Source organism: Platalea leucorodia, assembly GCF_965183815.1.
Source record: "Platalea leucorodia genome assembly, chromosome: 4".
NCBI lineage: Eukaryota > Metazoa > Chordata > Aves > Pelecaniformes > Threskiornithidae > Platalea > Platalea leucorodia.
The window spans coordinates 48,354,556-48,371,303 of record NC_138826.1 but is presented as its reverse complement, the minus strand read 5'-3'; the positions used below and the strand labels follow the sequence as shown (position 1 = coordinate 48,371,303).

Here is a 16,748-nt window from a genome sequence, read left to right as displayed (position 1 = left end):
GAGCATAGAATTTAGCACAACAGACTCCAGCTGGAGGACAGAATGACCCATAAAACAGAAAAACTTGCCAGCACTGACAAGTATACCACAAAAGTAAGTGACAGCCCTCAGCTGGGACACAACAGTGGGACCAATCTGGGGCAGAGGGGGTGGGGGGAGCAGCAGTACTGCCTCAAAGGCTTATCACATTTCCATCCCCACTTCTCTGCAATTCTTCAGCGAAGAACATATCAGCTATCCAATGACTTCTTTGTGGCACACTTTCCAGACGGAGCTTGGCGAATGGCATCTTTGTCCATTGTAACAAATATTGAGAATAAAATAAGCTATACCTCCAACTAGTGAAACAATTTCACAGATTTTGTTCCTCATGCAGGTAAGATACTTTCTTCAAGACAAGACAGTATCAACAATTTTGCAAAAACATGAAGGATTCACACTGAACTAGAAAGTAATTTTATAAGAGAACTGAAAGAAAATACTCACAGTGCAAGTTTAAAACAACTTTCCATCAGCCAAAAGACAAAAAGTTCTCAAACCAAAATTACACTTTAAACAGTCAAATTCTTAAGACTATTAAGTTTACTACAGATGAATATAATAAATAGCAATTCCAGTTCAAATGAACAGCTAGGGACTGTTTTTAAAGGATAAGGAAAGATGTGCACAAATGTCAAGAATTTTGAAAATTATTGCACATTTGATTTTTTTGGAAACACAGTTGGACTCGTGTGATTTATTTTATTTTTTAACTTTCAAAAATACTTACATCCCAGCACTATTAATGTCAAGTCAACAGGCTTACATTAGATGTAGCAACACATGAAAAAAAAACCAAACCAAAACAAACACAAACCACACACACATGCAGGGCCCCTTGAAAAAGGTGAACAATCTGGTCTTTTTCATATTGACTATGACTCATTTCTGGTAATCCAAAAGAAAAACAAACCCATAAACACAAAACCACTCAACTTTTACTTATGAGTTTTACCATTACCTACAGGGTAAAGGCTAACTGTTGAGCCTCAGTGAAGTTTCTGAGTTACTAGAACACCAGTGCATTTTCCAAATGGACATAATAAGAGTCACAAGAAGGTTTACAAATTCCTACTCTTCTATTATTCTTAATATTCCTACTCTATTAATCCACATGTGGACAAGAGGATTCTTGGATTTCCAAAGTGCTAATATTTTAATGAACATTAGTATTATTTGTACAAGCAAGAGTTTTATTCACTGCTTTGACAGAACAACAAAGGAAAAAACGTCTGAAACACTACAACACCTGATGTTTCTGTTACCTTCCACATACCTTTAACTTCCAGAATTCAAGTAAACACATCGGCCACCTTCCAGAAGCCTAAACTCTTTGACAATGGACAGAGGAGAATGCTTATAGTTGAGGAGTTCTGGAGGCATAAACAGTTTAAAAAACCCAAAAAAACCCACAAACAAACAAAACCCCCCAAAACATACGAACTACATTTTTCCTTCAGGAACAGATCGGAGGGGTGTGGGGGGAGGCAGGGAAGAGTAAGAAGAAAAATATAAAGGAAAAAATTACATTTCAGTATCATAGAGAAGGAAAACAAACGATTTTTGGTTAAGCAAAATTATACAGCTAGTTGATTAAGATTTTCTGTCTCAAATATGATTACTTTTCAAATCTGACATCAAGAGCTCACACATGGCCCTCATAAACAGAATTAAAACTATAATCCGATTTCTGCCACATTGATTATATCACGAGGGAGTAATTCTATTTAGGTAATGTGATCCTGTAACAAGATACTAAAAAAAACTGTACGAATGTTGCCATTTTCCATGTCTGTTTATATTAAAAACATTTTCTTATTGTTCTCTCTGTATAAATAATGAAGCTCAGAAAGCATTCCATCTTTTAAACCGACATGCTTCTTTCTCCAAATAGTTTATAACATTTTGCAAAGGAAACAAAGTATTACTAACTAAACCATCGCTTCTTTTAACGTACACTTTGAATGGTATGTTCCTAAAACTGTATTATAAATCAAATGGGAAAAGGTATTACAGTATTCCCGTTCTATCATAGGCTGGTAGGTTTGACTCCCTTTCAAAACTGGTAGGGGACTGTGCCAATTACATTGAAATAGAAAGGTCTGTAGCAAGATAGTCACCAGGAGACAAAAAACCCACCCTACTTTCATAACTGTCTCACAGGAGAATATCAGGAAAAGGAGAAACGACAACAAGCTCGTTTCTACTTGCAAACACCATCACTGTTCAGACCAAGTTCTGTCCATGTGGAGCATATATCAAGCCTGTTCACACTGTGAATCTCTTGCCATAAATATTTATAAACTACAAGAATATCTAGAGAGATAATGAAGGCTCTCTATGTCAGCTTGCCTGCCAAATACATAAATAGGAAAAAGTTACTTAATATTTAGGGTGTCAATACCCAGCATTTATGTACAATCCATTAGAGTTGCAATGCTTTCCTTCCAAGCCTTGGACAATTACCACCAAAGAATGACACAGCTTCTTTGTTGAGAGCGCTGCGCATTCTGTAACTCTGCAAGTGGTATACTCTGAAACTACACAAGTGAGGTATAAGTTGAAAAAATAAAAGTTATTATTAGAGACTGTATTTCACTGAACAGCAATTACCCTCTAGAAGAGCCATCACTACAAAGCGCTCGGCACAGAAGAAGTAGAAGTACTCACTGCATGCTCATCCTAAACCTCATGCCCACACACCGACAGTCACCCTTGGTGAGCTGTAGCATTTAGGTTCAAGGGCTCAACTTTTAAGCGAGCAATGCCAACTGCTTTATATGAACGTGAACAGACCATCCCTGAAGTCTGCAAGGCAGCTGCATTCTCCCATGTCTTTCTAAGCAACTTGTATCACTCACCAGTGGAAGTCCATCTGTGGGACATTCCTTACCAATGTAAATTCTGCTTCACTGGCAACAACTGCCTTCAAAGTACGAACAGCCCTCACATGCCATCAAAGAAGTGGGTGGCAGCAAAGAATTTCCCCAGCCATGTGTAGTTTACTAACAAAATCCTTCTCAGGTGAGCTGGCTGAAGCTCGCCAGCAGAACTGGGAGAGGAGTTGGGCACGCTCCCAGGCACGGCAGAGCCACCGGCTCAGCCAGAAGCAGGAGCATGCAACAAAGCTTTAGTAACAACTGCATTGCTGGTGCCACTCAACAGTAACACATATCCCTTCCTATAGTACAAGGAAGTGGACTCTTCTGAAGAAGCCACCAGCAAAGCAATCCAAGTATTTAGCATTTCATAGGAAATTAATGAGGTTAAATATGCTGGGGACAAAGAATATAGTGTTTAAGTCTGCAGACGGACTGCCAGAGGAGATGAATGGTGAAAGATCAGAAACCAAGACCTGTTTCTCCCTGTTTCTACCCCACTCCCTCAGAAGGGAAAAAAAAAAAAAAAAAAAATTATCTTTGCTCTACTTGATTTGAACTAAAAAGTAAATCCCATATTACGTGCACTGCAGCAGATATTTTTGAAGCTGGCATTTTTGAGATGTGACATCATCGTAAAGGTGGATTACAGATGTCCAAAGGAATCAGATTTCTCCAGCTACCAAAGAGAGAGAGTTTAAAAGGGTCCTATGCCCCAGAACTTCACCTATCTTCCTGCAAAAAAAACCCTCTACCCATTTTACATCTTCTAGTCAAATTCCTTACCTAGAACTCAGGTAATGCAGATGTAATCAATTCACTAGGGAAAAAGGAAACATGAAGATGGTTAACGCCCCTCTAACCAGTACTGGTATGAAACATGAACAAAGCTTTCAGCTTTTCACCCGAGTATCTTCATATAAATCTTCATGAAAATCTTTATAAAAACAAGAAGCCCACCACCTGCATACACCTCTGACCACATATACACAGCTTCACCCATATACCCAGAACTTCCCTGTATCTTCAGTACACCTTGCCAAAAATGCTACTTCACCTTACCTCCAAGATACAGCAAAAAATTCCATCAAACTTGCTAAGTTCTAATTTTTCAGTTTTAAAGAAAAGCTAAAGCAATCTGATGATAAGTGAACTATATCACAGAGATGCATCTGCAAAAACTATTAAAGTAATGGTGGATTTTGTAACACCTTAGATCACACTAATTTTAGACTGTTCTATGGAGAGATGAAAGAGGAAAATGCATTGGAAATCACGGCAGACAAAGGCACACTGATTTCTGAGGAATCATACAATGAAAAAACATGACTAGAATACGGTCGATTCAAGCTTAGGTGAAGAAATAGACCATGATGATTACAAAGAAAAAAAAAAAAAAAGGTATTTCAAAGTCTCACTGTCAAAACTTACGTATTGTACAGTCCTAGGTGAAGAGACCCTTTGCCTGAAGGCAAAAACATAGCTCCAGCTGGACATGCCACACTTCATCTCCAACCTGAGTAATTCAGAAGTAAAAAGCCTATTCCTCATCCCCTTCTCTGACTTCTAATAGAAAAATACATACAAACACCTCCAGTCACAACTTAGGAAGTCTTGAGTATTAAGCTCTTCCAACCTACGCGCAAACAAGCCTATCTAAAAAGATACAAAAAAAGCAAAGATGATCTGTTTATCAAAAGCAAGTAATAGATTAAAACCAATTAAAACAGTAACAATATTAAAACAGTAACAACAGATTAAAACAAACCCTATTCTGAATGCATAAGAGGGAAGCAGTAGTTTTAAAATGCCTGTTACCAAACAGGCATTTTTATGTCTTCACTAACTGACCTTAAGCACAGAGGCCTGCAACGTTCAGTATGTCTGCACAAACATCATTTATAAGATTCCTATTCAAACAAGAGCTCTATGCACTGTCTGCATGATCAGGGTTTTAAACCTAAACAAAACAGCAATTGCATGCTGACTGGAGAGTTATTTCTGGAAGAAATGTAAGCCATGAATACTTGCGGAGGAAGAACTCTCTCTTTATCACTTATTAAAAAGTTGAAACCTGAGTTTCACGCTTATCTGTAGCTCCCTGACAGATGTGATGCCACTGCTATTCCCTCTTTGCAACTGTCAGTTACCTAACAAGACCCTGATTGGGGTTTTTTTTCAGCTGTCATGAAGAATACAGCAAAGCTGCAATGAAGCAACTCTAACTCGCTCCTCCATATGTACCCTCAGGGAGCGGCTTCAAGAAGCACTGTTCATGGTCAGAGAGGAGGAAGCCTAATCCCCCAAATCAAACCAGGGGCTGAGAGAGAACAACAGAGACTGGACTGTGACAAGGGTCAAGAGGTTCCAGGAAAGTGACTCCCTCTTCCATCAGCCAGAATATGAAAAAAAAAACACCAACCCAAAAAAACAACCCCAAACCACAGAACCTCCACAGCAAGCTGTCATGACAGTAACCTTCTGCCTCTTAGAAATCCAAATACCTGCCCTGAAAATGTCAGTAGGATCTGGCTCATCGCAGTCCTTGGACGACTTTGAAAGACAGGTGCCTTGCCTTGTGCATCCATTTCTGGCTAGTACTTCTAGACTACATTTCCGGCCTGGTACTTCTTCAAGTCCTCATTAGTTTACAGGGCACTGCGCTTCCAGGTTACCAATTTTATTCCTTTCCAGATTGGTAAATGAGTCTACCACAGTTTCCTCAGACTAACGATCACAGTTCAGTTGTTGTAAACCTCTGACCATTTGCTTTTTTTAAGTCAACGAGAACAGGGAGGCTAGTTCTGTAAGCTGAGAGGATGCTGCAATCCATGAATACACACTATTACATTTTCTGAGCTTCAGTCTCCAGCCCTGTTGGCTTGGCATCCTTCACAGCACTGAATTCACAAACCAAATAGTGAACTTCATAACTTCACCTCTACTTTCATGTATAAACTTATTCATACTCACGCTGGCGCTGCCTCTGCCTCATTAAGGAACGGCTGACACCTCTTCTGAACTCAACACATCTTATTCAAACCAATTCTACTTGCATAGATGTTGTTTATTAGGGAGGATGCATGCATTAAAATTTGATTTTTGTTTCTTCAGAGTTCAGCTGTTCCTGCTGTTTATCTCTACCTAAGGTAACAATTAGCCAGTAGGAAAATTACTATCGTGTCACAAACAGAAGATTACGACTTCAGGTAGGTGATCAAACAGCAGGAGACCACGAACACAGAAGAAACAAAAATGCTGTTTGGATACAAATGTCCTTGGCAATAGACAAAGATGAGAAAAGAAATGACAGTCTGGATGGTTTATAAACTGAATGTTTCTTTCAAAGTGTCTTATCAAGCATCATCAAGTCTACAAAAATTTGCAAAAGTATGTCACTATTTTGAGATTTGAAGAAATTACAGTGACAATATTATGTGACGTTATATATGACAGCAATTTCCATGCTGTCATTTGAACTAGGTTGAACACTAAGTTAGAGCCAAACGAATGGTTTAGTAAGAACAGGTATGATTGTTACTTAATAAAATGAACTAATCAGGAAACAGTTTCTCTCTATACTCCAGACCCAACTTAACTTTTGAAAATTGGGGTTTAACGGCCACAATAGGAGTACAAAATGTTACACAGTCCACTTAAATAAGTATATTTGTATCTTTGCAAACAGGATACAATATGGCAAACAGATGCATAGGGGAAAAAAAAAAAGGGTATGGAGGGGAGGAAAATTTTTGTTTTCCAGAGTACCGAGCAACTGAAGACTGTGCAGTTACTTCAACCTAAACCACCTCTACTCTAGCTTTCATCAAAACACACTAGTGTTGATGAATTTTCTAAATCGAAGTGTGGTTGATTAACTGTCAGCAATTAACCTCTTCACCCATCTAGTATGAAAAAATACAAGTGAATGGCAAAATGATGGATGCAAACACCACAGGTGATTTCTTCCCAGAAAGACTGAACACAGAAATAGTTATTGTAGTCGAGTTTACAGCATTAAAAACAACACTAATAAAAAATCCTCGATTTTCTTACCAATGGTGCTCTACAAGACAAGAAATTTTGTTGCAGAGAGGAAGCGGAATAAAAATTCTCAGCCGCTTTAAGCGACACCCCCTTGTGAGGCACTCGACTGCTGATTTAAAGCTGCATGAACATCCGTGGCAGTTCACCAGTGAAACACAAACTTCTCCCAAGTCCCAGCGCAGAGCCAGCACAGCTGAAAGGAGCATTCATTCCTCCTCTCGCCAGCTCCGCACGCTCACTTCGCTGCGAGGAGGCTTTTGCTGAAAACACCAGTTCCCGGGCACTTTCCACACCCCGCACCCGCCCCCCCCCCCGCCGCTGAATACGTGAGGCTCCGCGCTCCCCCCCGCACCCGGCAGGATAAAACCCCACTCTCGGGCCGGGGGGGGGGGGGGGGGGAACGAGAGGAGCCTGGCGACGGTAACAGCGGTATCAGCCTGACGCTGCCGCGGCCGAGCTGCTGGCCCGAGCGCTGCCTGCCGCCCCCGGCCGGCTGCGGGGTGCGGGGAGAGATGGGGGGGGGGGGGGGCGCGCTGATTTTGGGGGCTTGGTTTTGTTTTGTTGTTTTTTTTTTAAAAAACAAACTTGAAAGCAACAATGGGGCGGCGAGAGAAGCGGCCGGTGGCCGCTGGCAGGGCGGGCTGCTCCCAAGCGCAGGTCGGGGCGGCGGGGAAGTTGCTGGGGAGCCGGGGAGGCCGTGGCGGCGGCGGGGCGAGAGCGCTGCCCCCGCGGCGGGCCCCGCGCCCCGCCGGCAGCCAGGCCTCTCCCCTCCCGCACGCCCAAACATGGCCCCTCGCCACCAACCCTCCAACTTTTCCCCCTGCCTCCCCGCCGCCGCCCCGCTCACCTCTCATCAGGGAACAAAAACTGCAGGCAAGTAGGCTGCGCAGGACGGCCCCCATCTTCCTTCCCTCCTCGCTCTCACCGGCGGGGAGGCGGCGGCGAGGAGCAGCACCTCCGCTGCCAGTTCATGCTTCCAGGCGGGCGGGGGAGGTGGCGGGGGAGGGTGGGGGGAAGGCGGGGAAGGGCGGCCGCGGAGATTCCCCCCTCGCCGGTCCCTAGCAGGCCACTTGCCCCGCCGCGCCACCGCGGGAGCGGGCGCTGCCCTCCATGCCGGCCGCCGCCTCACCGCAGCCGTTCCCCCATCCACCCCTCCTTCGCTCGCTCGCTCGCTCGCTCGCCCGGCCTCCGCCTCCGCCGGGCGCGCACAGGCGCAGGGATACAGTCGCCCTCCTCCTCCTCCTCCTCCTCCTCCTCCTCCCCCGGCCCGGCCTCGCCTCCGCCTCCCCGCGCCGCGCCGCGCCCGGACAGCTCCCGGCTCCCGGAGCAGCGCCCGCCCCCCCGGCACCGCTCCCGTCAGGGAGGGAGGGAGGGAGCGGGCGGGCGGAGGGGCGGGGGCGGCCGCGCGCGCAGCCTCTCGCACACGGGCGGGCTCACGCACACGCCCGGCCGCCCCGCGGCTGACAAAAGCCCGGCGGCGGCCGCGGCGGGGCCGGGCCGCGCCGCTGGCAGGGGAGAGGGTGGGCGGGGTGGCGGCGGCCCCCCGAGGTGCCCGCCCGCGGGCAGGGTGACGGGAGGCGGCGGGGGGCGGCCGCCGCCGCTGTCGCATTCCAGCGGGACTACTTGCAGCCCTTCACCCCTTCCGCCGCCTGCGATGCGGCCCGCGGAGTAAAACCGGACCGGGAGGGACGGGACTACTTTCTGCCACAGAGCAGAAGCGGCGGTGGCGGCACAAAGGCGGCGGCAGCTCCTCCGCCAGGTGACGGCGGCCGCGGCTCGGCCGGGCAGTGCGGGGACTTGCGGGGCCACCGGCTCCTTCCCTCTCCTCCCCCTGCCCCCAGTGCTGCCCGCCGGCCCGCCCGCTCTCCCGGGGGGCGCGCTGGCACCTCCGAGGCGAAGGCGGCCGGGCCGGGCTGCGGCGGCCCCTCAGCCCTGCCCGGGGCCCGGCGCTCAGCCAGCCGCGGGTCGCGCTGGCGTTTCAACGTTTATCGCCTCTGCGCTGCCCCGCCGATTGAATTAGAAACAAAACTGGGGGGAGCGGGCTGTAATATTAGCGTATCCCTCGGGGGGGGGGGGATAAAAATTAAGCAATGTGGTAAAACGAAGTTACAATTAATACCCCCAGCGTGGAGATTCAAGAGCAGTGATCTTGATCTTCCCCAGAGGAGAGCTGGCAGATGTTCCTTATCAGCAGGGCTTGCTGCTTGCCTGATGTGATGGGCTGTGATTTATTTCCCGGTGCTTTTAGGGGCGGTTTGGCGTTTTTGTCCCCCTTGCTAAACTAAATGTAGTAAGCCAGGTTTGTGCTGCTTGGAGCAGTAGTTACAAGTAAAAAAAAAAAAAAAAAAAAAAAGAGCGGCCAATGTGCTGTCTTTCAACATAACTTACTCTTTTCCCCTATTGTGTCCATGTAAACGCACCCTGTTCTTTCTGAAGAAGCTAAAAAGTTACCATTCTGTGATACAGCCTCACTTAAAAAGAGCTTCCCTCCTTACCCACTTTGTGCATTCCTAATAAACAGTGTGAAACGCAGCTTTCTTGCATCTCCTCTAGATTAGAAAATCTACTTCAGGATTTCTACAAGGAACATTAAATGCGTGCATCACGTTCTCCCTCCCTCCTGGAGTATGACAGCTGGTTAGTAGGATAACGATACGAGGCAGAACAACTTACAGCAAAATTTGAGATCCTTACATTCAGAAGTCTGTATTATTTTCAGGATTATTAGAAACTTATGGAAACATTTAACTTTTAATTTCATATCTGTTGAACATATATTTTCATAGCTTTTCTTGTGATTACAGTAGGAGATAACATCTGGGCCAGATTAAAGGCCCGGGCATTGTAGATTGACTCTTAACATCAGGCTCCTGGAGTCATATGATAATGTCAGCTTTTACTGGGGAAAACCAAAAAAATCCCTGAGCTTTTTACGAAAAGAAGTATATTTCCAACCTTCAAGGTTGCAAAAAAACATGTTGAATATGTAAACAATGCAACTCAACAGCAATACCTGCCTGAGGCCAGGTCTCCGTTACAAAACGTTGTCCTTGACTCCCAGCCGGATGAAGTAGCCTCCTCTGTTACTGCGCCGTCAGCTGGGAGGATTAGCAAACTCGACCAAGATCCACACGGATAGCGGAGAGGAAGGGCTTCCCATGCAGAAGTGTACCTAGACAGTAGATAACCTGCATCTAACCCTTGCTGTCACCACTAGATTTTGCAGGAGCCGGCAGAAGGAGTACAACGTTATATTTATTTTCACTGTTTAACTGGAATCAGGGAAGAAAAAGAGGTTTGTGGGTTGATTTTCCTTATACTGTACGCTCATAATGTTGCGCAATCTGTGATTAACCTCTCGTGAAGTACGGCAGATCTGTAATGAATTCTTCGTATCTTAATCGCACAGTGCACAGCTGAGGAAAACCTCAAGCCTGAACCCCTGCATCACAGCACACGTTTCTTTACGTGCCGTTCCCTCTCGCATCTTATCTGTTTTGCTGGAAACACTCTGGTGTCTTGACTGTCTCCCTTGGGAGCCTGATCCCCTGCCTGCTTGCTCTTACTCTTAAAGATGCCTTCCCTGCTCTCCGGGCTGACTGATTTTATTTTTAGCTTTCGAACATTATGTGCTGTCACCCCTCGCACTGGTGCATAATTCAAGCCCTTTTCTTTCCTGCTAGGTTTTCCTCTGAGCCATTTAACGATTATTGGCTTCACCTCCCTCAGCCTAGCCCCTTTCCCCCACAGCCTGCACATTCCAGCCCAGGTAGACTTTTTTGAACCCATTTTTCCATCAATACTTAGGATTCAAGACCAAGCCTATGTCGTAACTGTTTCTCAGCTTTACTTCTAATTCGTACACGTAGAATTAACTCCGTGGCAGAGGTTTTTACAAAATAAAATAGAAGGCACACAGAAAAGCCTCCGACAGGCAAGGTTTCTCTGAGATGATTATGGTCCTTTATTTGAGCTTACAGTCAAAGTAAATGGGAGTGGAGAGGGAGTCCCTCTTTTATTTTAGTAAGAAGCTCCCCTTGTTGGATACGGTTATTTTCATTAACCTTAGAAAGAGAAACTTCAGTTTGCCGGCTCAGGTCCAAGTCTGAGGCTCCAACTGCTAAGAAACCTGCACAGCCTTACCCTTACCTCTGGACTTAGATGGTGGCTCAATGATACAAGAGCTTTCAAAGTTGAGGGGTTTTTTTTATGCTAGGGTTAGTTCCCTGGTTTGGTTGGTGGCCCAGCCTCACAAGCAGTTGTGTCGGCACACAGGAGAGGAAGGGATGGCAGCTGGAGCTCCTGGAACCAGCAGCGACTGCCAAAGTCACTTTATCTTTGAACTGTGCCCCGAGTTCCAGTGGAGTCAAGGGGATCTTTTGTAGGACCGGGACCAAAGTCCCTAATGAGCAAAAGCTGTTAGGAGAAGATGGCTGCTCAGCAAATGAATTTGTGGCTGCCCACATCACAGAAACCACTATCATAATTAGCTCTCTCGCTGAATGTCTCAACAAGAATTAATGGGCATGGCGTGGTGAAATCCTGGTCCCTCTGAAGTCAATGGCAAAACTCTCACCGACTTCAAAAGGGCCAAGGTTTCATACTGAAACTAGCTCAAGTCCTTTCTTGCCCCCAGCAGCAAAGTCTGCAGCACCGTAGCTTAGGAAATGGTCCGTGAAGTAGTGATGACTTCACCAATGATGCCTGTTACCACCATTTCGCAGATCAAATAGGACACCCTGACTTGCAGCATCATCACCTTGCCACTTTGCCTAGGTAATACAGTTTATATTTATAAAGAAAAATGCCTCATCCAACTCTTCCCCAAAACAAGGTCGGCTGTAATAGATGTGATAGATACGCCCGACGAGGTTTATCCTGTTCCAAGAGTGCAATGGGTTCAGCACAGTGTCCCTCCTTCGATGAGTACCTCCTCCTCTATTCCTTCCTGAAGTTCAGTGACAAGCAGACATACTTTTTCTGTCGCTTTTACTCCCATACCATATGAACTGCACCTTTTCAACGGGATGTAGGCAGCTTACGAGCAGATTTCCTTGGACTGATAGTCATGTCTCTAGTCCAGAAATTTTCTCCAGGACATGAGACCTCATTTGTCTTTGCAGTTATTGTCTGCAGGGCTCCCCCCACAGGCTGTCAAACCACAGCAAAAACGAGCACTCCTACTTCTGTGGCAATTTTCCCATCAAACAGCCCATCAAGTCCCTTTTTTATCACATACGGAGTTGCCTCTTCTCCCTGTGTTTCAGTACTACCTTATTTTTCCCCCCGTTAAGTATAATACCCATTCTTTCTTTCCCATCTCCTCTACCAGAAGAGGTTGCTTGGTGCACAGGGTGGGAATTGCATTTCTTTGTGGCTAAAAAAAAATCCTTACAACAAAAACTTCACAGAGGAGAAGGTGCTCGAGTTAGCAGCCCATACAGGCGAGCTAGTCCAACAGGAATCCGGCGATATCCCCAAGGGGAAATATGAAATAAGATGACCTGAAAGGCTTGGGCATTTTCTTTACACCTTTGGAGGAGCGTTTGGACTCCTGCTGATGGTGCATCCAAGGTCAGGCTGTCTACCTACTACCTCTTTTCTCCTCTTCCATCTCCCAGGGAGTTGAAAACAGCACTGCCTGAGGATACGCTTCTTCAGCGGTTGTGTTTTCAGTGTGAACCATGCAGGATTCTGATTTTAATTTGGCACTGCCCACCAGACCACAGGGCAAGTCCAAGATTTTCCTTATGAATATTTAGCCGTGGCTACATTTCAAAGTCAAATTATAAAAATGTCATTTAAGAAAGTTACAGCTCTAAAATTTGTAAAGTATTGTAATGCTAGGTCGACACAGCGAAAACATCCTTTTAAAAGAGCTCACATTTCAGGCTGATGGACACCAAAACACTATTTTGTTTTAGTTTGCTCAAATTTTCAAAACCAGTCGGCATCTGGGCTCTATTAACCATAACGTGCGTGCCTTTTAAGTAACAACAACTTAAGAATATTTCCTTTTCAAACCCCTTTTATGGAGTTCAGCGTTTTGCAATATGCATCCATAATATTTAACAATTTTGCTTTGCAGTGCAGCCTTTGAAGTTTAAAAATTAGTTACTGGTAAAACATTGTACATTTGCTCGCACTCTTTTAGTCACAGGGATTAATGACTAGAATTTATGCCTATGGTCAAGAAAGGTAAGTCACTGTGTCGTAGTAATTCACAATCTTTCCTACAACAGTTTTCAATCTTTATGTAATGTACACAGCGTGACACACCATCCGTGCGTAGGAAAGAGCTCATTTGCAATTTGAAATAGCCACTTCTGGGCTAAAGCGCTGTACCATGGCAGCGCAGTTCATGGCAAGCAAAGAGACTCATCCCTCTCCAGGTCAAACTCTGGAAGGAAGATTCATCTTTGCATTTCATATTTATATTTGTATTTGTGTTTATATTATTTATATTCATATACAAATTAGCCTGCAATTCAGCCAAGACACTAAGCACCTCAAGAATATGGTTATCGGTCATCAATCGTGATACCTCTTCAGGGGTGTTGTTTTTATTAGCTAAGTTAGGTAAGTTCCCAAAATAGGCTAGAAAAGCAAGGTAAGCTCCTCAGAGCAGAAAAGAGTGCCCTCTAATGGTTAATCTTTAGGTTTAATGCCTGCGACGTTTTATGAAGTCCTCCTCTTCAAGAGATTGTAAGGTAAAGTCACACAAATGCAAGATGTTGGAACAATTTATTATTTCAAGGAAAACCCAAATATTTTTTACCTTCTTAATTGCTTTATAGATAGTAATTAAAAATAAGGAAGGAGCCGTATTCTTGGTAACATTTTCATTAAATTACCATTACCCAGGATTTCTTGGAGAAAAATCGATGCCTCTGACAATTCAGAACTATTACTTGTACTCTATTTGATAAGAAGTTTTATGTTTCACTGTGGGACACGTGTTTCAAGGCCTGGAAAGGCAGCATGCAGGACACATGTGAGTCCCCAGTTTCTTTAAGAATCATAAAAATGATTGTGAGTGCCCTAGAGCATGATACTACTCTTCAATGAGTAAACTTCAAGGACAAAATCCTTACGTTTTCCTTTTTCTTTTTTTTTTTTTTTATCTTTAAATCAACTAATCACAATGCAGATAATAGTTTTAATTAGTCCTTGCTCACTTCTCAACTAATGAAATCCCAAGACAGTCGACACTGGCTGATTCTACAGTCTATCCTTTTTTAACAGGCCTTGCCAGTAATTTAGTTAGTGAATTTCTGGTTTATTAGAAACATGGTGATCTTAGCGTCAAAGCTATAGGACTTGGAGGGAATGGCTGAAGTGGAAAGAGAGCGCCAAAGTGCCCCCCCTACCCCGCTATCAACTGGCAGCAGCACTGAAAGTGCAGAGTATGCTGTAACCACCCATGCTTCCACAAAAGATACTTGAAATACAGGCACAGGACAGCAAAAAGCTCGGCAAACGTTCACCCCAGCCAGTAGCTAAAGTGTCTCCCATTGATTTCACTGCCTGTTAGAGCAGGAATGAATGTGGGTCCTTCAGCTTGCACTGGCTCCGTATATAAAGGTTTCCGTGGCTTATGGCCTGTAACTCATTCTTCATGTGATGAGAGGATGGAAGAGGAAATTATATATGGTTGAAGTCTCATTCACTGCTTTTCCATCTCCATTAGTTCTTTGAATAATTTCCTCACAGTGTGGACTTCGATAAAGACTCTTCCAGTACAGCTGGCAACTAGATGTAGATAAGCGACGAAGGAAAACACAGAGAAAGACAGACCCACTCCCCAAATGCATTTGTTAAAACAGTTGTGCCTGCTATAAAGATATTATTGAAGGATCATCATATTCTGATTTGGAATAATTAGATTATATTTTTTCCTCCCAAGAAAAAAGAGTGATTAGAGTGAGGCTATCCAATCCATTCCTCATCCTTCCTTCTTCCACCCCCTCTCCAGTCAAACCCACAAAGACAGTCTTTGGTCACATGGATCTTGGAATAAAAGACAGGGAATCGTGTCTGAATAGCCCTGACTCATAAAGCTTCTTCCAATATCTTCTTCAGAGTTGGAGCTTTGCAGTTAATGCAACTTCTACTAATTTTTTTCCTCACTGCAATTGTGAAAAATCTAATACCTTTAGAATGATCTGAAAAGAGCTTACACAGAACAAAATCCCTGTTTAATCTTTGGCATATTAAGAAATCTTTTCTTTGAACAATACCTTTAAAATGCTATTTTCCCCAAACACTTTTTTTTTTTTTTTTTTTTTTAAGATAAGTAAAGCTCTAAGTGCTGAAAGAAATTATGATTTAGAGTCCTATCTTCATGTGTGGTTTAGGAATCCTGGCACTTTAACTGGAGGAAACATTAGTGAGGATATGTGCATCCTATGATACACTGTGGCAGTAAATCATGAACTCAGTATATCAAAAGGTGTTCTAGTCACCATATTAAAAAAAGCAATGGGAGCCACAGAGCCAAACCACTTAAAGATAGGAGAAAAACATGTTTGCAGAGCATCGTACATACCAGTTGTTTAGTTGTTGCTCCCACTTTGTGTGCTACCCCTCAGTTAGAGCCATAGAACCATAGAATCACAGAATGGTTGGGTTGGAAGGGACCTTCAAAGTTCATCTAGTTCAGCCCCCCTGCCATGGGCAGGGACATCCCTGACTAGACCAGGTTGCTCAAAGCCCCATCCAACCTGACCTTGAACAGTTCCAGTGATGAGGCATCCACAGCTTCTCTGGGCAACCTGCTCCAGTGTCTCACCACCCTCATCATAAAAAATGTCTTCCTTACGTGCAACCTAAACCTACCCTCTTCCAGTTTAAAACCATTGTCCCTTGTCCTGTCACTACAGGCCCTGGTAAAAGGTCTTTCTCCATCTGTCTTATAAGCCCCCTTTAAGTACTGAAAGGTTGCAATAAGGTCTTCCTGGAGCCTTCTCTTCTCCAGGCTGATCAACCCAAACTCTCTCAGCCTTTCTTCACAGGAGAGGTGTTCCAGCCCTCTGACCATTTTTGTGGCCCTCCTCTGGACCCGCTCCAACAGGTCCATGTCTTTCTTATGCTGGGGACCCCAGGATGCAGTGCTCCAGGTGGGGTCCCATGAGACTGGAGTAGAGAGGGAGGAGAATCACCTCCCCTTGACCTGTTGGTCACCCTTCTTTTGATGCAGCCCAGGATGCAGTTGGCTTTCTAGGCTGCAAGTGCATGTTGCTGGCTCATATATAATTTTTCGTCTACCAGTATTCTCAAATCCTTCTCTGCAGGGCTATCCACACATTCCCTAGTCTGTATTGATAGAGGGGATTGCCCTGACCTTGCACTTGGCCTTGTTGAACTTCATGAGGTTCACACGGGCCCACTCCTCAAGCCTGTCCAGGTTCCTCTGGATGGCATCCCTTCCCTCCAGCATATCAACTGCACCACTCAGCTTGGTGTCATCTGCAAACTTGCAGGGTGCACTCGATCCCGCTCATTGATGAAGATATTCAACATTACCGGTCCAAATACGGACCCCTGAGGGACACCACTTGTTACTGATCTCCATTTGCCATTGCAACTCTCTGGATTTGGCCATCCAGCAAATTCCTTATCCATCAAATAGTCCATCCATCAAACCCATATCTCTCCAATTAAGCAACAAGGACATCTGCACATACTATAGCTTTTACAAAACAGCAAGGTTTGGGCAACCTGCACTTGCTCTCACGTTATTTATTTGGTTTACCCCACTGAGTGATCACAGCGAACAAGCAG

General features: G+C 44.7%; 1 protein-coding gene across 1 annotated transcript in view; it reads right to left on the bottom strand.

The window, feature by feature from the left end:
• Window positions 1–7,893, bottom strand: part of LRP6 (LDL receptor related protein 6) — a 128,019-nt gene extending 120,126 nt beyond the window's left edge. The window contains exon 1 of the mRNA XM_082311049.1: window positions 7,813–7,893. Within this exon, the coding sequence (XP_082167175.1) occupies window positions 7,813–7,867 (55 nt within the window). The 5' untranslated portion in view covers window positions 7,868–7,893. The remainder of the gene's footprint in view (window positions 1–7,812) is intronic.
• Between the last annotated feature and the right edge of the window lie 8,855 nt (window positions 7,894–16,748).